Source organism: Synchiropus splendidus, chromosome 5, assembly GCF_027744825.2.
Source record: "Synchiropus splendidus isolate RoL2022-P1 chromosome 5, RoL_Sspl_1.0, whole genome shotgun sequence".
NCBI lineage: Eukaryota > Metazoa > Chordata > Actinopteri > Syngnathiformes > Callionymidae > Synchiropus > Synchiropus splendidus.
Genome location: NC_071338.1, coordinates 17,934,653 through 17,959,588, shown reverse-complemented (window position 1 = coordinate 17,959,588; position 24,936 = coordinate 17,934,653). Strand labels below are relative to the sequence as shown.

The 24,936-nt window shown below is 40.7% G+C and overlaps 1 protein-coding gene across 2 annotated transcripts in view; it reads right to left on the bottom strand.

Annotated features, from left to right (window-relative positions):
- The window catches only part of LOC128758729 (glypican-6-like), a 108,710-nt gene that overhangs the window by 5,034 nt on the left and 78,740 nt on the right, over positions 1-24,936 (bottom strand). Inside the window, exons 5-9 of one of the 2 annotated variants that reach the window (XM_053864998.1) lie at positions 18,873-19,003; positions 14,204-14,347; positions 12,282-12,311; positions 2,870-3,000; positions 280-455 (exon numbers count right to left, since the gene is read on the bottom strand). In XM_053864998.1, coding sequence (XP_053720973.1) covers positions 280-455; positions 2,870-3,000; positions 12,282-12,311; positions 14,204-14,347; positions 18,873-19,003 — 612 coding nt within the window. The remainder of the gene's footprint in view (positions 1-279; positions 456-2,869; positions 3,001-12,281; positions 12,312-14,203; positions 14,348-18,872; positions 19,004-24,936) is intronic. The other variant, XM_053864999.1, reaches the window with a different exon arrangement.

Here is a 24,936-nt window from a genome sequence, read left to right as displayed (position 1 = left end):
GAGACACATTTTATTTGCAGCCATGAGAGTCTTCAATCTTGTCAGCTAGAGCGGAGTCACAGATTGAGAAACAAAGCCGAAGATGACAGTTCCTCTGCCAAAACACAAGTCTCTTGTCAATCATTGTCTCTTTCGGCAGAAATACAGCATCGCATATCCTAATAATGTCACTCTCATTCTGAATGTGATTCACATGGAGGATGATCATATTTTGTACGGATGAGACGTGGCTGCCACACACTGACCTCAGACTGTCACGCATGCTCCCTATATACTCACTGGAGTCTTGAAAGTAGATGTCGTTTCCGTTGAACGCGTTCCTCAGCTTATTTGTCATCACGCGCAACGCCATGATTTGCTGTCGTATCAGACTGTCCGGCCGAGTGATGTCCACGTCCACCTCCGGGTTGTTCACCTGGTTGGTGAGTCCTTCTTTCACCACTTCAGGGAAATATCTGCCAAAAAAAAGCCAAACCGAAAGGAATATTCAGCTACAGCTGGCGTAAGGCTGAATCAAACCAATTCAAAAATAAATAAATAATGACTCTCGTGATGAGACTCAACGCTGCTTCTGACTCGCTGAACTATTTAAATGCTGAAGGGGAGGAACACAAATGAAAAGTGCCTTAGTGACATTTCTAAGACCAGTTGCATGATCTGCATCCCTCCAGATTATTATACAGATATAAGATATAATACAGATTATATCTTGACAGGAACTGAAAAGACGAAGGCTTGTGCTGAGGCAGATTAGCCAGCAATTGAAAGAAAGGAACTTCCTCTCCAACCTGAAGACATGTGAACATGTCGAGAAGCAAAAGCCACCGAGCTGTATTAATTTTGCACAGACAGAAATGATCCAGATTCTCTTGTTAATGTAAGTCACTCAACCGCAGGGGACCTGTCCGAGCGACTTGAGTGTCTTTTAAAATGCCGGTCCCCTATTGAGCACAGCAGAATGTGTCTGTTTGCATAAAACTCTCTGTGATTTGAAATATTTACATCCCAAACATGATGATCCTAATGGAAACTGCATGTGTCCTGAAGCACTGAAGTGACAGCTGACAGCAGGAACTTGTCGCTGCACTGTTTAACTCCATGGAACTGCTCACATGCTATAATCACTCGCAGCCAAAGCTCCACTACCTCGTAACATCCTGTCCGAACGCTCAAGACTCAAAACAAATTTGTGATCCTGAGTGAAGAAGGAGAGTGCAGTGTTTATGCTTTCTGTATTACTACAACCTGCCAGCAGAATCAATAGAGGAGGCTTTTAAATGACAGAGGAATCACTCAGTGTTGTGTCTCTCTCTTGTTTGTCTGCTTGTGTTGATGGACAAATCAGGGATCATTTCACCCCCACGCAGCGCTGTGAGTCTGCTGTTCATGCAGACACATAACACCTGTTAATAAAGATTACACCAATGACAAACGCTGAACCAACTAACTTGAATCGCACAACACATTGCACTTTGCTCTCAAAAAAAACCCTACACCAAGACTTCAGACGAGGAAGAAATGTATAAAGCAATAACTTCAAAACGGAGGATCATCTTGATGGGCGACTTACTAGATCACAGAGAGGTCAGACATATTGGAACTCGATGATAGGTGCTCTTTAAGTTGATAAATGTTAGGTAAAAGTGTATAGTAGTGACAGATAACAAACATAAGCATTCAAAAAGTAGGTTGCGATGGAAAAAAGTATTTTCATGTGATCTGTTTTGAGGCCGTTTCCCTTGGCAAACTAAAGCATGCTTCTGCGACGGGGTCTGTTTGATCATGTGTTTTCCTGCAGAATAACTCCAAAAGGCATGGTCGATAGTGGGCTGACTTTGAAATAGAATTCTACAGGTTGGTTTTGGTTTAACAGTATACATTTCCCCATTGATTCCTATTGCTTCTGCTGTCAGCCACGTGACCAGCTCTGGTAATAACCTGAAAAAACTGGAGAACTGAACTTTCTAAAATGCAATTGGGTCAATAAAAAATTAACTTTTAAGCATCTTTTATGACACGTGCTCTGACACATTCCCAGAGATGTAAGGGGTCCTGGATAATGCATGGCAAATAGCCATAGTGAGAAATAATATTCATTTCGTTGCAAGAAAATACACTATTTTAGTAATGCAAAAGTTGTTTCATTTATTCAAGTGCACGTTATGCTTTCATAAGGACTCGTGATATGCCAGAGGTGAGCGCTTTTCTTGTTTTACTCAAGCCTTGTTTGTGACGGTTGGTGCTGCAAGCAGCCAACAATGCGAGGCTGCGTTCATGAGCAGGGGAAACTGGAGCCAGACAGCAAGGGCAAGCAATTCTTTTCAGTGGATTCTTTGATTTGAATATCCGGCATGTTTGATATAGTAATCTGTTCAAGACTTTCCCACAGCATCAAGTGAAAGAATGCCTTAACTTGCTGTTACAACATCACTGTGTTTTATTATCTCCCAGAACTTCATTTACTGAGTAGATTTAGAACGATGGCTAAAGTCTGCTCTGGCATAAACAAGATGATTAACATATCTTTTATTGCACCATCTGTGCGTGCTGTTACTTGGAGAGGATGGAAGTGACGGGGAGTTGTATTTCCTCTGCCAGCGTCTCTGGTTTGCTGTCAAAGTGAGAACGACTTTCTGCACAATCTCGTGTGTGGCTGCAAGATACTTGACTTGCTGCAATGGTGATAAGAGGTGGCTGAAACTTCACAGTCCTCTGGGTATTAAAGTCTCGCGGCTTAAGTCGTTTTCCATATAAGCACCCACCATTGTACTCTCAGAGAGGGTGTTAATCTGGGAACACAGTGGGGTTATTTTAATCCGGGCTAGTAGATAACCACATGTGGTGGTTATAGGGTCGCTCGAGCTCCTACCTGCCCTTCGTGTGGCTGTTCCAGCACTGCTCCTCGTCTGACTCTGCCAGCTTCCCCTTGGCGCATATGTCATCCGGCAAGTTGGACCAGAACCTCTTGGACTTCTTCAGTTTCTGTTTGATCTCGATCACCTGCCGTGGGCCAAAACAGGGGGGAGGCAGAAATAAATCAGGGAGAAAATTAGTATTTTAATGCCTGCAAGATAAAAAAAAAAATTCAATTCCCAGCACTTTCTTCGTTCCTTTTCCTTTTCCTTTCCCCTTTTCAGCTTCACATTTTTACCTTGCCTCTGGAAGTAAGAGGAGAAAAAAAATAGCCAAAAAACAAACAAAAGAAAGCAGAGATTTCAACTGGGCCTGGACCAGTGTCCCCCACAGATCGGGTCAGACACATCTTCTGCTACTGAAAATGGAAAATATTCTGATGATCAGTCTCCTAGTAGCCAAGGCTAAAAAGGATCTACATTTCTAACTGGTGGAAAACATTCAGTACATTGTCTAAGATCTATCCATCCATTGAGACCACAACCTTCTCTTGGTAGGATGTGAGGAAAAATGTGCTTTTATAGATCAAACATGACTCAGAGATTTTTTTAAATAAACTGACCAAACAAAGTAGAGTCCAGCTGCCAAGCTTAAGACACTCACCTTGCTTTGGCTTCACACACTCATTTGTTTTCATGGAATCATAGTCAAGTCCCACAACCCCAAAACAATCCCTACACTGACACACAAATCCCCTTCTTGCCCCCTCCCTCATCCAACAGACCACTGTGGTTAAAAAACAAAACACATCATTGTCCTCTGAAGAATATTAAAGCAAGCCGTTCTTATATGTTAGTGCGACGTCATTTTTACTCAGGCATCTAATTGTGACTCATACTTTGTTCATCTGTGAATCCGGCAGTGGATTTGATAAGTGGCACGTGACGTTGCCACCAACTGATTCCATCTGGACTCAGCAGGAAGTCCGAGTGGGAGACCAGTAGGGAGGAGATGGAATGTGACGACTCTCAGAGCGCCTCCGTAGTTCGACCATGATAGTAGATTGCTTGAGTATTGTCTCAATATTTTACCAAATTTAACTAAATGGATCAAAAAATTAAGGGCTAATGAGGGTTTTGTTTTCACACATGGATGGTCACCATCGATCATGTTCATTGAATATGATCGAAGAATTCAACCTGATTCCTTTTATGTTGTTTTCTTTCTGTCCTATCATCTTACATAACTGGTAGATTCTATGTGTAGCTCTGTATTATTAATGTTTTGGGTGAAAGTCTTCAAGCCTCTTCCTTTTTCAGTGGAAATAAATCAATTTCAATGGTTAGGCTTTACAAAATGTTCACATCATAAGCGCTTGAAAACATGTCTGCACACATTTATTTGACAGAAAGACTGTCCTTTTTATTTAAAATCATTTTCCTGTGGGCTCCATCCTGCAGCACGCTATTGATAAAAATCCCTTTGCTCTTAAAGTGTTAAACTTTGTTATTTTAATTTTCCAGTCGGCACACAGTTCTTTTTCACACCCTGTCTTCACAGCTGGAGAGTTATTCCGTTTTCCTCTCCAGATAATTTGCTTTTTTACGGTCACACAGTTGTGGGTATTTTTATTTATTTATTTATTTTTATATTTTCTCTCCACCAGACATCCACATGGTCAAAATAGACCGAGTCCACATTTGAGAGAAAGAGTGTGCTGCATTCTAACTGTAGTTTTTCGAAGATAATATGGGTACACTTGATGAAAATATGTTTTTTGTAATTGAACTGAATTGGTAGTTGGGGTTCACGTATGGACAACTAGAAGAGTGTTGTCTTTACTGGACGTATAGATTCTAGAGATACGTCAATGTCAGCAAACAAGTATCGTATGTAAACAAGTAGTATGTAGGCTTCATATTGAACAGTTCCAAATCACAGCGTCTGCTTTCTAGCTACCTATATAACAGATAAAGACCATCTAAATCTAAATCTAAATGTTAACTTCTAGGTAACGTCACTTTCTCTTGGCGACCCAACAATGGGCGTGTCCTGAGAGTGATGTCACTGTCACCCATGTGACCACCTGACAAGCTAAGCGAACCCAGCGCCCATCAATTCAAACAAGATCTAGATATAAGAGTTACATTCACACCCTGGGAAAAAAACTGCTCAAGCAACCGATCCTCTTTGTCATGGCGCAATATACTGACGTTGGGAATGTGGACTTTTGCATCCTATTTTATTGTGTTCCTCAAGGTATTGTGTAGATGTAGCCAGCCAAATTATTTTCTTCTTCAGTTTAGTGGCTGTGGCTTGCAGATATATTGAGCTCAATCGTCTGAAAAGTTTGGTAGTTCAAAATCTTCACATTCACGTCACATATCGTCCACCGGTAGCCGGATACAGGACAGGTTTTTATTCCAAGCTGTTGCAGACTGTGCTTAACAAGCCCCCAGAAGTGCAGTGGTCAAAATCTAAAATAGAAGTTCAACAGTTATAGACGTTTGGTCTTTAATTTCACAATGACCTCATGAGTCTGGCAATCAGCGCCTTTTTGTGACCCAGAGAACGTACACATCTGAAAAGTTAAATGTTCATGAAGTTCATGAGATTAACTATTTATCACCATTTTTCATGTGAATTTGAACTCTCCTCCAGCGTTGAGCCTCATTATTTTGTTCTTCTGAAGATGGCTGGGGTTGTAGAAATATATAAAAGGATTGAAGTACTCTCAGGTGTCTGTTAAGAAGACAAAAATAGATCAAAGAAGTAAAACCATGGTACCAAAAAAGCCAGATTAGGGATTTTATTTTCACTGGGCACTGTTTTTTTTCTCTTTAAATCTGCTGGTGAAACAACAGATCACGAATGTATAGAATTAACTAATGGACATGGACACAAACACACACATCACTGAGGAAGAGCACACAGTGAAGCCTCAGGTCTTTGTAGGACATGAAAGGAGTACCAACAGGAGGCCACAGAAGGACACACATTTGAAGTGGTAATCGTGGCAGCGAGACAGAAAAGCCTGTCAGCTTAGACGCATGCTGGTAAGAGATCATCCACAGACGTGATGTCCTCAAGAGGAAAATGGATTTTAAAAGCTTGGTTTTGCTCCCGGTCAGTCTGAACATACAATAAGTCTGCACTATCAAACCTGAATTGTGTCAACGGAAATACTTTTTTTTTTAATTTAAAAAAAAAAAAAACTTTTTTGAATAAGGATGTTAAATGTTTAGTGCTGCTACATCAACTACTAGTAGCATGGGGAGATCCTTTTCGGTATTTATTCCATTTGAGAAAAAAAAAGTGTGAACTGCTTTCAATGCAAAACTTAAATATGAATAAATGTTGATTCAAATAATAACATGGCCTGTGAATTCGTCCTCCCAGTCACATCTCATTGACTCATGACTGTATCTGCCACACACCGTCTTCGAATGGTGGGCGGGTCACACGCAAATGATCGTCAGGTATCAGTCAGACGGCAAAGCGCTGACTTGTAATGTGTTTAATGTGAAGTCTCAGTGAACTGTTTGGTCAAACAGATCGGACATGCAAGAGGTTTGAAAAGTACCACTCCCACTGTCTCCAAAATTGAAAAAAAACGCAAGCATTTGGTGGTGACCTGGACCGATTGTAAGACAGAAGATCTTGTAGTTCAATCGTGGCAGAATCCGAATCCATCACTCAATAATGTATCTATTTTGTACAAAACTCATTATCGAAAACTTCTCTCCTGCATACTTCTCAACGCTTGCCTGCAGAGCCAAGAATCCAAAGAGGATCTTCGCTTGTTGTTTTTCTGCCCTTCAAGGATAATCAACTTTTAGTGCAAGACGTTCTTCTTCCTGATTTTTCTGCGGATAGTCTTTAGAAACTTTCATAACTTTGAGTCGGCGCACAGAAAAACATACGTCATTCAGGTCTTTCATGAGCATGAATGGAGAACAGATTGTTTTGAATGGTTAACATTTTCATTATCTGAACATTTAACCTTACAATCAGATATTATATTTCTGAAATGGTGTGTCTCATTTTCATGTTTTTTTTTAAATCTGCGAGATCAATAAGAGGTTGATTAACTTGTTTATCACTTTAGCATGGCCATGAAAAGTACGCAGTAATTCTGACTTAAGTAGTTGCCAAGGTTTTTTGATGAATCATATTGTCTGTTCTGGTAATGTTGAGGAAGTAAAGAAAAGTTACAGCTCAATGAACCATGGACTGAATATTTTTCTAAGTCGTCCCAGGGACGATCATTATGCCTCAGTTAATAACAGTGATTTTCTGGTCGTTCGCATGCACCCAAATGGTGAAAGAAATATTACTCTCAGTAGGCATTGTTACTTACAAGGGCATGATCTGTACTGAAATATTACATATATATTTTCTTTCATGTGAGTTAAACTGCAACTAGCACCTTCCCTCAGCCATTACATTGTGGCCTTGCCCAATGGCCTCCTCCCTCATGCCTGCATGGACAAAAACATTGGAAGAAAGAAAGAGGGTGAGATCCTCATAAAACCTGTGAAAAAAAGCACAGCTTTCCTAATTTCACAAGGAAAAGGTGACGCTCTGCTTATAGACTGATGCGTGACTTTAATCATCTTCCAAACAGACAGCTGAACCACTGCAAGGCAACACCTCTGTTTTAATTTCATATGGAAACTCAGGTCACACAGGCAGTGTAAGGCTATTAACCGCGGCTGAAGTCTGAGGAAGAAAGCACCCACCACAACGCACACAGGCTCTTTTCTATCTGGCTCGCGCTAGAAAACGGCATGTTGGGTCAAGGTAAATCTATCCACTGAAATATTCCTCACGCTCAGCCCTAGAAATTCTCTGCAAGTAATATTGAGAATATTAAACATGTTTTGAAGTCGGATATGTGCAGCAGAGGATGAGAATGAGAGAAACAGCAGCTCATCTAATGCACCACTGAGACTGACCGGCAAAATAAAATACTTGGAATCACACAAGGGCCATAAAAATGATGTAAAACACTAATGTTGACCGGGGAAAAAACACGACGGCGACATACACATTTCCATGCGTTTATATGGACAAATAGATCACCAGAGCCACATGGATATTAGGGACTGGCAGAAAAACAATAAAACAAATATTAATATATAAAAAAAAAAAAAATCCTAAAAATAGAAATTGTGGTTGATGGAAAAATATGTGGATAAATATAATATAATATAATATAATATAATATAATATAATATAATATAATATAATATAATATAATTTTTTATATTTACTCTCCATCATGGTTGTTTTGCTCATGACATCACATAGTACAGTGTGGTGCACCAGGAATTGCTTTTGTCAGATGAAATAATTTCAATGAAGTGTGAATAGTTCCCATCCCAAAACAGTACATTAGACATTGAATTCATAGGATATTGAATGATGGGAAAACCATATCAAAAGTATGATTTGTCTTTTTCAATACTTAGTAAATAGTATTAACCACAATTCAATCTTTGTCTAGTTCCCACTTATGTCTCTTCAATGTCATGCACTGACACAGTTACTTCACCGGGCTAGGGTTCGGCCATAATGCTTTCAGTCTGTCCCTGGTGGACTTGAGTTCAGCCACTGCTGTTGAGCTTGTCAGAGGCAAATGCTTATGAAGCAAACCGTCTGCCTTATCCACCCACCTATCTCCTCTTAGTCACACCCTGCCGGTGGCTCCAGTGAGGACAAGCTCTGGATTGAACTGCCAAACTGGAGATTAGTGGACTTTCTGCTAATCTCTTTCCATCATGTACATCCTGCACCACACACACCGAAAAGCTCTACCAACTATTAGGGCAGGAAATCAATGATGAAAAACAGAAGGTCAACAATAACAATTTGGTTGGAAATCTGATTAAGAGCAGGGATTTACTTTGAGCAAATGAAACATGGAATGATGAACTGTATCAGAGGGACACAAACCTCTGTATTACAGGATTGTAGCGCTCCTGAATGTATGAGCGGGAGGAAATAAGTCACTGTTCGCTCCTGTAACAGCTCAGTAGTGGGACATGGGGTTCACTGTGTAGAGGCTTCCTTCTGTTTCACAGGAGGAGGAGGAGAGATGCCATCTTCCTTGACTGCTTGTCTCTCAGAGTTGTTTGTAATGTTTTGTGAGCTGTGAAAGGCTGTAGGCTCCTGTTTGTGGAGAACTATTGAACGTACTGAAAAGTGTCAATATGCACCTACAGTTCTCATTGATACGGGTTCGTTCAGTGAGCAGATGCATCGTTCACCACAGTCTCAATGCATAGCCAGTGAGCACCTGCAACATTGCTTTAAATCCATAAACATAAACGAAGGCAGGATCTTCAAAATACACCTGGATTTTAACACTCTTCTACAGATTCCCCAGCTGTATAAAGACATCAGACAATCATCTACATAAAGTAGAACGTTCTCCGTGGGACGCTCTTTGTTTTAGCTCAACATATTCACGGTAAACAAACCGTGACTTGACTAATGTCAGCCCAGATGGATGTAGCCGATCCCAAGAGTAAACAATGAATTTCAAGAAATAGGTCTCACAAAGCAGGCCCTCTTTTCTGCTGTTTTTTTTTTTTTTTTTACTAATCCAAGACTGTATTTTTAATTCGACAGAGAAACATTGTGTGCAAAGTACATGCAACAAATCTGCCAGCAAAACTTCAGTGGAGCACCGACAAGGTGAGGCGCTCCTCCCATTTAAAATGAGAGCAAAACACTCCTTTGTTACCCAATGTGGTGACCCGTCCTAATAATTCAGTCAGACACCAGGAATATATGCTGCTTCATTTTGTTTGCCAAGCGAATATCAGTGGAAACCAAGGTACATAGAGAGGGATAGAGTATATTCAGATGATCAACAAGACTTTCACAGCCAGGCCACCCATTGCAAATGACATGTAATGATTTTGAGAGCAAGAGTGAGCTCTGAAAATGAGGACCCTGTTTCATGGAACCCCATCAGCCCAACACCAGGTCAAAATAATGCAGATCAACACAGCAGATGAGAACTCAAATATTCCTGCTTCTGTTTTGTCTGACGATCCATCGGCTGGATCTAACTGGTTGTTATCCAATTATACCATTGGCGAATGAACAATAACTGCTGCAAATAAACTCCGGTGAGGGAGTAGTAAATCACTCCTAGCAATGAGTAGTATGGTGCGTTATATTTGCGTATATTTCTTTTAGCACAATCCTTCCCTGGCATCTTACTGTACCAAATGTTAGAACAACAAAGCAAAAAAATGTAAAATGAATCTTGAATTCATCTGCAAAACTATTAGATGAACCCTACTGTACGAGTTACGATCACATCCACTTCTCTGACTGTTTGCATGTTATGAGAGCTGATGCATAAAAGATGCATGAAGTTGTTAAACGTTCCTTGGCTTTCAAGCTAAAGTCAAGAAGCGGGGGAGACAGAACTGCTCCGGTTTTAACCTCCTTTACCTCGGTAAACCCTTCCACTCAATGAAAATAAAAACTCAGGACGATGAGAGACACGAGGCTCCTGGGTATTTGTTTACTCAGTTTGTCACAATGTAGCCTGAGGTGAGCTCAACTCTTATCTTTTTTTTCCTCTACTGGTTTTGCCAAAGTCCAATTATACTTATCCATACTTATTCAACCAGCCTGCATGTTAAACTGATTGTGTTACTAGCAGGTCATCATTTTAAACTATTTATTGGTTTATTTGTTTATTTAAATCCTTGCAATGCTTCAGGTTTATGCTGCAATAGCATTCCTTTGTGTTGAAGGGGTCCAGTGGTATGTCTTTTGTTCACCTTTTAAATCAAATAGTGATAGAGAATCGGCATCAAAATGACCATTATGTTATGTTATGTCATGTTAGTATTTACAAGAGATGTTGGAAGTTTACAAAATGGGACACGGGCTAAAACAATGACATATACCTTGGAGTCTGCACTTCCGCAATGCTTTGCAATTTCATGGCGACACGATCAAGTTTTCAGTCATCAAAAATATCAATCGCCGAAGCAGTCTTCATTCAGCAAAATCTGCTACATGCTGTATATGTAGAAACTAAACGGTCTGCTGTGAAATATTTGCAGTAAAGTGACCAGTAGAACCTGGCTGCAGATGCCATCAGTCAGATCCTGACTGGAGGAAATATGTGGTCTGGCCAAACTGGGTAAAACAAAGTCTACTGAGCAGCCTGATTTTAAAACTTACTAAATAGATGAACGTTGTTCTTCTTAATACAGCTGCTTAAAAGGATATACAGTGGTACCTCGGTTTTTGAACGTCCCGGAATTCGAACAAATCAGAGTTCGAACAAAAATTTCGAGATTTTTTTGCTTCGGATTTCGAACGAAAATCCAGAACTCGAACACCTCCAAAAAAAGCTGGAAAAAACATAACTTGCTCGGACCGATCATCTTTGTTATTGTGTATAACGCAGCCTCTGAGTGCAGACGTGTCCCGTTAGCTACATTTACTGACTGTTTTTTCTTCATATTGAGGTGTAAAACCATTCCTGTCTCCACACTGGACAGTGGTAGAGTGTCACAGGGGAGGTGCTCGCTCTGCACACCTCAGAGGCTGGAGCGCTCACTCCAGGTTTTGATGTCCTGTTGTGGGCTGGAGCTGGGACAGGGATGAGGCGAGTCTGGGACAGAGCGTGACTTGGTTTATGACTTTGTCACAGCCAAACTGCACAGAAGCGCACATTCAGAGCTGGACACGCACCGGGCACCTCTTCACTTCTGGAGAGACGTCACTCACTCGGCAACCCCTCCCACACATTACATATTGGAAAAGCAGAGTAAAAAGGGTTTTCCTTCCCATGTAGTCAGCAAAGTTGCGAATAGCGGGAGTGACGGACATGAGGAGTATCATGCACAGGTGGGAAAGCAAAAAGCAGACAGAGATTTTGGAAGCTCTCTTCACTGAATTACATCGGCTGTCAGTTATAAATCCAATGTATACATCTAATGTAATGGTACTACTTTTCCAATATGCCTCATCTAATAAAAATAGGAAATGTATGCAAAATGCTGATGTTTAAAAATAGAAAAATGAAAAATCAAACATGACAAAAGTTTCCATGCTGAAGCTTTGATGTTCTGGATGAAGAACAGGAGGACCCTTTTTTTCAGCGCAGTCACAATCACAGCTACTTTGATAACTTTATTTTTACACTTGTCTCATTGTCTCTGAGGATTACGTCGCGCCACCGTCCTGCCATGATGTTAAATCCAACCTATAAATGTCAGGCATTACTGACATTGGAGCCTGTTTAAATGGGCGGAGCGAACATTCAACTGTAGTCCAACAGCCACAGGCGACAGAGGAACAAATACCAACATTGTAGAAAACAGCAGATGGACTCGCTTCACTGAAACAACACAGATGAGTTGTTTGGTGAAAAATGGAAAGCTTACACTTTGTTGCATTGTCCTCCAGACAACCCTCTGGGAGCAGCAGAGAAGTGAAGAAGAAAGAGATTAATTGGACGAGCGAGACATAAATTAGATCAAACAGCATATACAGGCAGCGAACAATAACAATCTTCAGTGATTTACTGATGTATTAACGGCTGTGTTGTCGCAACAATAACAAGGGTGCGTGAGTCCTATCAAGGTTAGTGCAGGTCAGTAGACGTCTGTGAGATGAAAACTCTCATCAGGAAAAGTAGTTGGAGGATTAAAGACACGATGAACAACACACATCTTTGGCTGTGGTGCGTATTTTTGTGACACACTTCTGGCTATACAACACAAAAGTTCACCGTGTTGAAGATTCTGTGTAAACTGGAAATAGTCAATGATAGTTATTTCTCTGTAAAACACTGTCATCAGGGTGATCAGTTCTTGGTATGGACTGAGAAGGATCATGCGCATGCCCAGCAGAAAAATGGTTTGTAGCGTGTCCTCCACCCTCCACAGCCTCCACCTTTCTGCAGGATGTGCAAGACAAACACGAGCAGACTTGCAGGACTTAACAGTTCTGCTGCTCCTGTCTGGGTTGACAGATTCCACAAGACACTCACAGAGGTCTGGAGGAGACCGTGCTTTTATGTGTGAGGGCAGCTCGGCTGAACAATTGTAGGACCGGTGGTCTCCATGTCGGGATTAATTGGCGCATGGGACATATCCCCTGTTTTATATTTGGCATATAAAGAAGGACAAAGAGAAAGGACATGTTTTTGTGATGGTGAGGAAATTCAGCAAGCCACTCAGGGGCAGCAGCAGGAGCAATACAGGGAGGCTCCGGGAAACACACTGAAGCAAAAACGTCTGCAGCTGGGATCGTGCTTGTGACTTCTCAGTCATAAAGGGACCGAGCCAAGCATCTGAGCCTTTCAAAAAGGTTTCAGATGTTCACTTCATTTCATTGTGAAACATTTTTGAGATCATTTATAAGAGTGAGATTTAGTGTCTCCACACCCTTGAATGGAATCTTGGCCTCTTGAATGCCAATTTTTCTGCAGAACACTCCCTCGTCTGATCGCTTGCTCCTGTTTCTGTAACTTCTCCCCCTTCATTTTCATGCAACTAGTCAGTGCTTCCCTTTCTTCTGAGCCACAATCTTTATGCTCTTACGCTTCATGTCTGTTTAGGACCAGTATTTTCCAATTTTCCAATTCCAATTGCAACTTTGCCTTTGAACGTTTTTTGTTACATTACTAATCTGTTTTTCCCACATTGATAGTCTCTGTAATTTTTTCTGCGTGGGATGATGCAAATTACCATGTTTACTAAAACAGGAAGTTAAAACTGCAATGACACAAAAATGTGTTTTGTTTCGAGACAGGTCCATTAAAAAATATTCCATCTGATGTGGGTGCATTTATGACACAATCTTATTCTGAAGTTTCGATTAACCTTCGCTCTACTATGTAAATGCAAACATCTCCTACAACTCCTCTGTGGTGACAACCAACTCGTGACAAGTGATTGTCTCTAACTTATTGCCATAGTGTGGCGAAGATCAGACTTTTAAAATACATGAAAACAGGCTATACAGTATGAGGGAATTCAGATTTCTCCAAGTCAGACTCCGCTACCTGGAAACTGTGAATGATAACTTGGCCGGCATGTATCATTCAACCCGGACCGGGCGATCTGCACCTGCGCAATAGTGAATTTATGAGTGTGTGTGTGTGCAACAAAACACTACAGGCCTCACGTTCTTGTTGAAGATTAGTACCTGCGGCATGTAAACTGGCACGAACTGCTACAATCAGTCAAGTCGAGCTATTGTTTGAGTGCGGCTATTGTCTTCATGAAAACCTGGTCACAGCCACATATTTGAGAATTAGTTTTTACACATCAGTAAAAGAGGAATGAGTTTCCTAACATACCAGTCTCTCCAGGCTGATTCCTGAGGCTGTCGTGGGTCTCTCCTTGGGTGTGTACGGTCGAAACCGACTGCTGAAAACGTCTGATATTCCGCGTGTTGATCTGCCAATCGTCACTGGTTTGGGCTGGCCACATCCTTGGAAAACCTTACGAGACAGACAACAATTAGAAATAGGTAAATGACAATGAAGTTCATTTTGTGATAGTTCATAATGTTCAATTTTAATGAAAGTTTTGCTTCCAAAGTTTGGACAGATTATCGACATTCTCTGTCCATAAGCGCCAGACACTTTCATCACAGCACTTGTCCTTCTCTCTGATCGAAAAACAATCCTGAGTGGAACTTGAGTGGAACCAATGCCGCCGCTGAGTGCTTGACTGAAAAAATGTGCCATCCTCATGGGAGAATTGAACTTGCCACAAAAGGCTGTTGATCTTTATAATAGATATTGATGGTGTCCTTTTTTTTTTTTTTTTTTTTAAACCAAGGAACTGCAATTCAGTTTTTCTACCACTGGACTTTTTCCAAGTACACGTGCCCCAAGATATGACCTAGAACAGAAAGCTGCGCTCTATAAAAGCCAGGATTTTTGCCAGGGTTTAGCAGCACAGCTCTACAGATCTGTCACTTTAGTTCATATCTTTTGTTTTAAAAGGAGTCGAGACAAATGTCAAACGTGGTACGCACCCAAAATGAAGCTGCAGGCGTACTTTATTTGGATTCTATTTCATTATTTTAACTTAATGTTCTCATTACAGATGCCGAGACTGTTCAACTCTGCTTGTCAACTCCGCTGTTGCCTCATATTTCACCATCTCCAAATGACACCAATCCCTAGGCCCTCGACGTCAGATACTTCATCACTCCTCTGCTGACCAGCATGCAAATATGTTGTCAGCCAAGAGGACCAGATAAAACTCAGCACACCTCTTCTTACAACACATCCTCATTCTCCTTGTGTAATATATTCACACTGGAAAAGTGGACTTTAGCCTTCTATGCTGCCGCCGAAGGCAGCCTTCATCGTTGTATGTTGACGTGTTCGGCTTTCAATTGAACCACATGTTTGCCTTTCACGGCATTTCCTGGGGGTTATAAATAACAATTGACATTGAACGTAATCCACTGAAGAGACCATCAGAATGTCTCCCCCCCCCTTCGCCTCCTTCATGCAATCCTCATCCCCCCTCTGAAACGCTGCATGGTATGGAAAGCGCTTTTTACTCCATTTCAACTCCTATGTCAACATGCAACATGGACGTATCGTCTTTGTCTTCCGTAGTAAAGTCCACTTTTCCGATGTCAATATATTGCACCATGGGAGTGAGGATGGATTGGTTCTCAGTAGCCCTTCACAGTTCACTGAAGCTCACGACTATTGCACATAGTATTGTTGGTCAAATACAGCAAAGACAACAGCAGCAATGTAATGGGATGCACATCTTAAAAGACCAGTTGAGATATGAGACCAGGATCACATGACCAGACTAGAATTTCACTGAATTTAATTCGTTCCAACAAAACTATAATGACAACATATGTGGCTGAGGCTTTTCATTTAACTGAGCCACAAAACAAATAGAGTTAAAATAAAACTTTGAAGAAGCAAATTGATATATTTTTTTAACTCACTGGAGATTATTATTATTGTCAACTTTCATTTTGAAATCCATGACTGTCAGCCTCATTGGTTCCATCACCTTGATGACCATGTACCTCATGGACTGACCGGGACACCTTAATGCCATCTCTCACCTGTGGTCATGTATTATTATGTCCTCCAAACCCGCCTATTTTTTGGTACTACTACATGCAGGGGGAGACAAGGTACTAGATCCCTCTGGAACTTGAAATAAAAAGAGCTTATTTTCTCCGTCACACCTTTCTATTCACACTCTCTGGCCTGGTCTCCAAGTAACACAACCAATTGTAGACACTGCTTCCCTCTTTACGAACAAATGCATCAATGCGAATTGCTCAAAACCAATAAACATTTTTACCTTTAATTTCTACCTGTAAAGATCCCAGCATTAGAAGTTATTTCTGTGCACCTCAGGGAGCAGTCGCCTTATTCTCAGTAACAAGAGCAAGAATGGCTGTTGGATCGACAGAGCAGGACCTCAGCACATTGATAGATTACTGCACAAATATGGCTCTTATTTTTTGGCCACTTACAAAGCAAGATTGTTTATGGGAATGAAAGCAACATGAGAACAAATCTTTTCTTAATTGATCTAAGGACTGATCAATATAAAATTAATTAAGTTTCATTAAGTGAATTGCTCCAATTTGATCTCTGAGGACACTGTCGGATCAAACCACATGAGAAAGTGTTCACACTCGTGTGTGGTCCTGCCTGCTGTTCCTCGCCTCAGGATGTGATCAACTATCCGCGGGTGCTGTGTCTCAGTCTTGACAAAGCCTTGTCGTTTCTGGGATATTTATCAATTCTTCATTACGACTCCTATTTCCTCCCCTCCCTGCCAGCAGACTGATTCTGCATGTGGAGCTTGGAATGAGACACAAAGCAACATATTCCCTGAAACTTTATGATGGAGTGAAGGATGAATATGGCTAAAATGGGAAGGAAAAGATTGTAATCTCAAAGCAATCTTAGGCCCAAACACAACCTTTCAGGGACGGAGCATCAGTCGCATAGACAATGACCAAGGTGGCAAATTGTGGTGCATTCGAGGTGAGAACGAATGTGACATGAAATTCATGCTGACCTTCGTATTCCATTCATGCAAGGAACTTCAACAAAACAAATCAGTTTTTCAGGCAGTTTTCCTTGAGTCCTCCTTCCCCACTGCTCCCTTTCCAAGATTAAATTGAACTAAATTAATGTTTTGGAACGTTTGAAACAACTCAGATTAAAAGCACATTATACAAATGATGTCCCATCATTTATTCCAACTGCAAATTGCTCATCAGTTTAACTACACGACACCTGGAAACTTTGGTGAGGAAGAAGATAGAAAAAAAGAATAAAAACAATAATGAGAGACAGTGTGAAAGAGAGTGTGAGTGAAAGAGAAAGAAAAACAAATCTGATTTGCAAAGTCATTTGGAAGATTGTTGCTGTCTCTTGTAATTTTTTTTTTTTACAGGCTGAATTTAAAAACAAAAAAAGCTAAACTCAATAACTATCCAATTTAAAACATGTGCTATTGTATTTGGTCACATTGATCACGATGCTGCAGTCCTCGTGCACAAACTTTGCTTTGTTAATTACTCATACATTTCTCTGTTTTGGATGAAATTCTCAGTTGTGTTTAGATTTCAAATGAGCCTGAGAGAGTTTGAGTTGTTTTTTATGACTGAGCTTGTTGGCGTCTACAGCCCTGCGAATGCACGGTATTGACCATGTTCTTCAGCACAGAAAGTCCACAGCTGGTCACCCTCTTTTCGATGCTCCTGTAGCAATCCTGTCAACCATGTTGATGTTTTGTCGGTCTTGTAATTTAATTACCATAATTATCGTGTCAGAGTGTCTGTGTAGATCCTTGTTGATGAGCCAGTCAGAGCTGGATATGTTGATCAGGCGATGAATGTTGAGCAGATGAAACTATGGCCAGTGCTGGGTTCCCACAGCTGTATGTGTTTTTTGTAAATCAACTTTATACAGACAAACAGTTGAAAAAGAAATATTGTTCAGCCATATTTAAAGGTCAATTTCACCTTTGTTTTTTTGTTGTCTTTTCAAATAGAAAAACAAAGAAATAGAATGGAAATTTTATGAGTATTTGCCAGACACATTCTTCAAGACTCCCGGTCAACGCTCTGGGAGTATGAATACATCGACAGTTTGAAATGGCTCTGTTAAGTTCCAACACTTGTTCACAGAGTTGGTACCTCCGGTTCCATCACAAGATGGTGCCGGTGTTCGACCCGGTTATGACGACCGAGCTTCACTCTCGACTGTGTTACAGTGGAATTTATGGTAGTACATTGAAACAAAATTGTACTGACATATTTTGTACACACATAATGAAAACGCTATATTTCTTTCTGATCATGTCTTAGTGGACTTGATGTTGATGCACCTTTAAGGTGCAAACATGCAACATTTCAATCCCCAATCATAATAAATGATGATGTGATCTCATAATAATAATCATAATAATCACAATATTGCTGCAACTTTTACTTAGCACATACTGTATACTGTAATCCTACATACAGATAAAGCCTCTGCTGTCCTTGGAAAGCAAAGAAAAAGTAATTCACAGTGAATATAGATGCGTTGTCATATATTTTTTTTTCACATTGAATAGTTTGGAGTTACTACTGTACATGTTTAGGTTGTGGCCTCGATTCATAATCCAAAAATCTTCTCCACTCCCAGCATTGTTATCATTCAATACACTAGACACCGTCTTTGACCTCTAGCTTCTTCCTGTTCTACTTTTTTTTAGTTTATTCTTTTCTTTTTCTCACAGTTGTGTCTGACTTGTTTGCTTAAAAGAAACATGAGCTGGAATAAAGTGGCACTGCAAGGTTGAAACTGATGCCAACATGAAATTTAATATATATATAATTATTGCGGGTGATGCAGTCCATTTCATCATTCAATATAGAGTTTTGTCAACTGACTCGGGACTCTTTTATTCAAAATACACCCTGACCAACATGCAGGAGGATGAATGAATTAGAAAAAAATTCAATACCTTGGCAGAGACTTGCATGCTGTTTTCCTGCATGTTCATAATTGCGTCAGAAATCTTGACATCCATCGGCTCAATCACAGATTCCATGTGAAAGGGTCCCACTAGTCTGTCTGCCACCAGCAACATGGCATCTGTAAAACACAACAGCATCAGGGGGAGTTAGCTTACAAACACAGACTGACTCAAACACACTCATGCTTCGAACCTGGTGCACTCAACTGTTGGCTCCATCATGTAGAAAAAAAGAGCAGCTGGTTTGCGTTGTTTAAATGTGTAATGTAAGGAGAATGTAATTACCATAAAAATGCTATTAACGTGTTTTGTGTTGTATTACATGTGTCATTCTGACATGGATAGGAGCTGTGAACCATGAAAACATACTTTGCATCAACTCACACCAAGAGTTTAATATTCACTATCAAAGGAAGGCGCATACATTCGTTTGACCATATTGCAAGTCCGACAGTACAGTTGCAATGTGGGTGTTATTACTTGAAGAGTAAATATGACATGAAACAGCCATGTTTCTCCTTGATAAATATCAACATACAAAAGCCGAGGAGATAATTTCACAAATTCACAGCAAACAATCAAGAATGATGTTTTCTCTCTGCACAGGAAGTGCCTTGACGGGAAACTCAGTCCCCCCTTATTTGAACTTAAATGAGTTGCTGACATTAAAAAAAAGAAAATCACAGTCTCAGGACTAACATTGAAATTAACTCCTCATCCAGCTTTGAGCTCAGTGCAAGGCATTTATCTCATTCAGGATCACTCATTCACACCCTGTTTATCGGGTGTGTTGTCAGAGAAGACAATATATGTAAAGGACAAACCAAGGCTGAACAGCCAGGAACGCTGCATCAAACCTCTAATGATTTTTGTGTTAAGTGAGCGACTGGAAACTTTGTCACTCAGAGAAAGCTTTGGAGCTTTCTAACATTGACATGTAAGATCAGTGGGGTTAGTCAGGTATTGCTTTCAGAATTACTGTAACGGCAGCCACCAAGGAAAACCAATAGCACTGACTGCTGCCCAGACCAAAGCGAGTTTGAGCTCATGCCCTCCGGCATGCCTCTCACACTGACTGTCATGAGACCGTGGAAGCAAAGTCTGCCTCCTTTCACCGGCTATTGACAGGGCCTGGCGTCAAGCGAGCCTGCTTGAGTGAAAGGAGAGAATTAGAGGACAGGTTGGGAACAATGGCGGGGCTCCTTGGCTGTTTGTTCAGTGTTAATTTAACTGTCAGTTTCCGACCATCAACCCCAAATGAACCACTATGTAAGAGAATGCCTGACAGAACATGATGAAACTGAGGATTAAAAGGACAAAAGAGATTCATGGCTAATGTTAATTTTTTTCATTCCTATTCAGATGGCAGACAGAGAAACGGTTAATTTTCTTTCAAGAATTAAGTTTGCTATATTTGTTACTGTAGTCGTTGGATCTTATTCTTGACATATTCACATGTTTTTAGTTTTACAGAAGTGTCCTTTGGCCTGAATAGTTTTATGATGTGGTTTAGCTACTTAGAAAAATGGCTATGAAAAACTGAGGACTTCGGGATTTTTGACAAGATAGAAGTCGTATAAGTGAAAGGACATCACCACAGAAAAATGGCTCCCCTTAAATCAGTGACCAAGGCAGGTTTACGATGCTGCTTACAATGCTAGGATTGATCAGTCAAAACCGGGTCTTGGGCACGCTGCATCGGCCATGTTTGTAGTCTTTGACACTCTTATCAATGTTAAATAAATAGTTTGATGCAAGGCTTTTTTGTAGACTTAAGTAGACTTTTGTAGACAGGTGAAACTGGCAAGGTGCTTAAACTTGCACCGAGACGATAGATTGACTGCGGTCAGTGAAGTGAGGTGAGCGTACAGTTTCTTTACCAAAAAGTGAACTCCCTTGGAAGCCATTTATTTTGTTGCGTTTGTCTTGGTATTGCCATTCATTTCAGTGCGTGTGCATGACAGGCTAAGTGAGTCAGTAAATAACATGGTGTAATTGAATTATTTTGCCTCTGGCAGCTCCCGGTCCGCACAGGCAGCAGACTAAGTGAAACCTGACCCAGACTGTATGGTCCAGTGAAAGGTGACGTTTTATTTTGAAGAATTGAGGGTTATGTGTACGGCTGTGTGAACGGTGAGACATGATGTATTTACAGCAGTTCCTGAATCGCATATGTTCTGAGGACATGCAGAACTTAAGTAGCTATTTCAACAGTGTAACTTACATGAGTGAAATGTTCACTGATGAATAGACAAATGTTATCTTTAGTCAGTAATATATTTTAGCACAGAGGTGGACAATTCAATTTCCTAAAGGGACACATTAGAAACTGTAACGGTTGTGAGGGGCTATCATCAAAAGAAAGACAGCGATGACTACAAAATACGGTGGAACAATATCCAAAATGCATACTTAAGTATCAAGGACTGTAAATATAAACGTATTGAAATGTTTAATTTCATATGTATTTATTTTGACTATAAATCCACACAACTACGGACCAGACGTTGCAGATAAAAAGAAAAACCCACAAAAATGGCGAATGAAAAGAAGAAAATTTTAGTCTTAAAACGAAAACATGCTATATTTACTGCTGAAGAGGTGGCGGTGACTACAAAAGTAAGTACCAAAAATAAAAGAAAAATATGATAATATATATTGTAAGAAAAATTACAACATATCAGTTAGTTTTAGTCTGACGTCAAAAAGGCCATGAAAGTACAGGCATTGGGCCGCATATGGCCCCCGCTCCACACTTTGCCCAGGTCTCCTTTAGCAGGACAAAATATGATAGTGATATTGAAGAATCTTTTAAACAGTTTTCCATGCATTAAAATGCTTTACTGCTAATATATTAAAACAGCAATTGGTTTGAGTCACAAAATGTCTTTGTGATGATGAAAGTCTGACCTTGTGATCCAGGCAGTTGAGGCTGATATTAACGCCTTGTTTAATGCATCATCTACCCTGTTGCCATGCGAATCATCAGCTGCAGCGCTGCGCCAACAGAGCCGCCACCTCAGTCTGTGTCTTTGAAGAACACTCTTGTTTGTTTACCCCAGAGTCTCAGATTGGACGTGCTGCTTGGTTAGATTTCCATCAGGAGCTCACTGCAGGTCATCGCAGGAGGCCAGCCCCAGCCCTGTGATGTCGCCGGCTGTCCAGGCTGAAAACATACCTGCTCTGACCAACTGCTGCCTAAAACAGCTTCGCGGGTGTCGGATCAAATCGACTCTTCTAATGACAATATTCATTCATGTGTTTGAATATGTAATTTGATATATTAATTGAGTCGGTGGGTTTGCCACATTTGATCATGACTCATCACACTGCCGTCTGAAGATGTTCAGTCAAAGTCAAATGATTCATGCAAGGTCATTACTACTGACTGGATTTGAATGAGCACAGTGCTCAAATCTAAATGGAATCACCTTCAAAGTGGTGACACATGGAGGGCTGTAGGTCAGTGAAGGTCTGCTGGATCAATGACGACCAGTGATATGGAGCTTCATTTATTGTTGCATTTTCTGGCTGTGATAAATTGAAGCCAAGTCAGTGATACTGAATAATAGACACAAAAAGAGAAGTACGTGAAGGAACCTGTGAATTAGCCAGCAATAGTGACGCAAACATTTTGTTAACGCATTAACAATTCTGCCTGCTGCGCTCGTATTCATTATTTATCTGCCGTTCTCAGTGTGTGAAGACCTTCAGAAAGTTTGCCAACACAACATTATGTGGGAATTTTCATTGGGGATTTTGAAGTACCCCATCCAACTACCTGCAGTCCCCTGGGAATTTCAACTCCCAGAGGTTGTTCTCAGAAGACGTCCTGGCCTGAGATAAAGTAATAGAGTCGCTAACTTGCACTGCACACAAGCTAGTATTGTGTTTCCGATCGGAAAATAAAAAACAACAATACAATTTGTATTGTTGTTACATGGTTTGATGCTCATTTAAATGTATTTAACATTCCAACTTACTCACAATTCTGTATTTGATATTTGTGTCACACTAGTTGAATTTTGTGGTTGTTTTATTTTGGTGGGCTTGCTCTGGTCTTCCTGTGTGCGCCGCGTCTGAATTGGCCTTGTCCCCCTCTACTTCCTTCATTTGATGGCCCCTGGTGTCATGCTTTGTTTCACCTTCATCTGCCCCTCCCTTCCTGTGTCCCAGTGTTGGTGCACTTTCATCTGCCCTCACATCTGTGTGTCACGTTTCGTCAAGTCCTCAGTCATGCCACCGTCTTCTTGTCAAGTTTTGTCAAGTCAGGCAACAGTCGAGTCCCGTCTTGTCTAGTCATGGGTTTGTCTTGTTGTCAAGACACAGTCTCCAAGTCAAGCCACGTTCTGTCCAAGTTAAGCCAAGTCTTAGTCTAGTATATATATATATATATATATATATATATATATATATATATATATATATATATATATATATATGTGGCTCATATACTAGCACATGAGCCACATTCCCAAGTTCTTCAAGTACAGATACACAAAATGTGTCGACTGGAGTCAGTATAAAGACAAATTTAAAACAGTTGTTCTTCAAACATAGATGTACAATAAAGAGCGATATAATTCATGAATCCTAATCCACAAATCTTGGCTATGAAAAGTGTCCTTCCAGGTTGAAAAATAATACGACCATCAGGTAGGTGTCCAGTTGGCACCCTAAAAAGCCAAGCAGATAACACTGACTTCTCTCGATGCCGAGGAGCAGGGCTTATACTTTGAGGCTCTGCTGAATGACTGAGCTCCCACCCAATCTATGGGTCACTCCAGCAACCAAAAGTTACTGCTGCCCTTCCGCTCTTCTTCTTTCAGTACAGTGGTCAGATTAGTTTTCCTAAACTCTACATCAACAACTGTGATTATACATGAATGGGGTGTTACATGTTGATGAAAGTTGTGCCATGTTTGCTGAAGGTAAACTGAATACCAGGCAATTTCATTCTAAACTAATGCCTTTACGTCATCCTTTTTCAGCATTTATTGTCGTTGGGAATTTACCATAGACTCCCACGATGTAGTTCCAAAACTGTAAATAGTTACTGTTAAGACACAAGTGAATCCAGGAGGATTATGGCTTTTTTTTTTTACTGGTAACTATGGCAATGCTTGAGTTGAACAAGTGGCAATAAAGTGAAAGATGGATGGAACCAAAAGAGACTGTGTGTGTACTGGGAAAGTAAGAGGCAGGTGAAGAGTCAGCTGAGGACGGATGTTGGGAAAAGTGTTTTTAGGAGTTAGTGGCGGAGAGAAATGAGGGAAAATTGGAATATTTTTAGCACGTGCTCCAATTTGTATACTTTTCTTGAGCAAGTGGTTTGATCATTTGGTCCAAAATATTTTGAATGCGGGTGCAAACACAGCAATAAATAAATAAATAAATATTGTGGAATCTTAGGCGAGAAAGACAAAAGTTTTGGGTTTGCATGTCGACCATGAAAGCCTGGAGAAGGAACTGATTTTTTCAATACAATCCGAGGATGAACCTTTTTGTGACAATCTGAGGACGGCACGTTTGGAATGTCTGTGGTTTGGATTTGGCTTCATGTCACTGGGATGATAATTCATTTCTGACCCTTGGACGACGAAGGCTGCTGCAGTGCCGTTCCATAAAGCTCATAGCTGATCCAACAAATTCACATGTTCAATGACGGCTGCTTTTGGTAATCATTTCATGCTCTGAGAACGCCCCGAGGACTCTAACTGGAAAAGCTGTGGATTAGCTTTTTCTCTCTGCACAGTCCTGTGAGTTCGCTGACCTTCTCTAATGATCCCAGGGGCCCAGCACAATGAGGCTTAGAGACATGCAATGAAAGATTACAAACATGTGTCTCCGCATCACCAGGGCAGTGATGCAGTTGTTCTCACACAATGGCTCGCAGATGTTCCAATCAACATGTTTTAGGAGCTAAATCTTTGCGGATCTCGAGCATCAATTTAGACTTAAAGTGCCGCTCCAGACTTCTAATGTGGTCACACAGATACAGACAGATTTGAGTTGCAGCAATGAGTCAAATAACTGGCTTCACAGTGTCAAC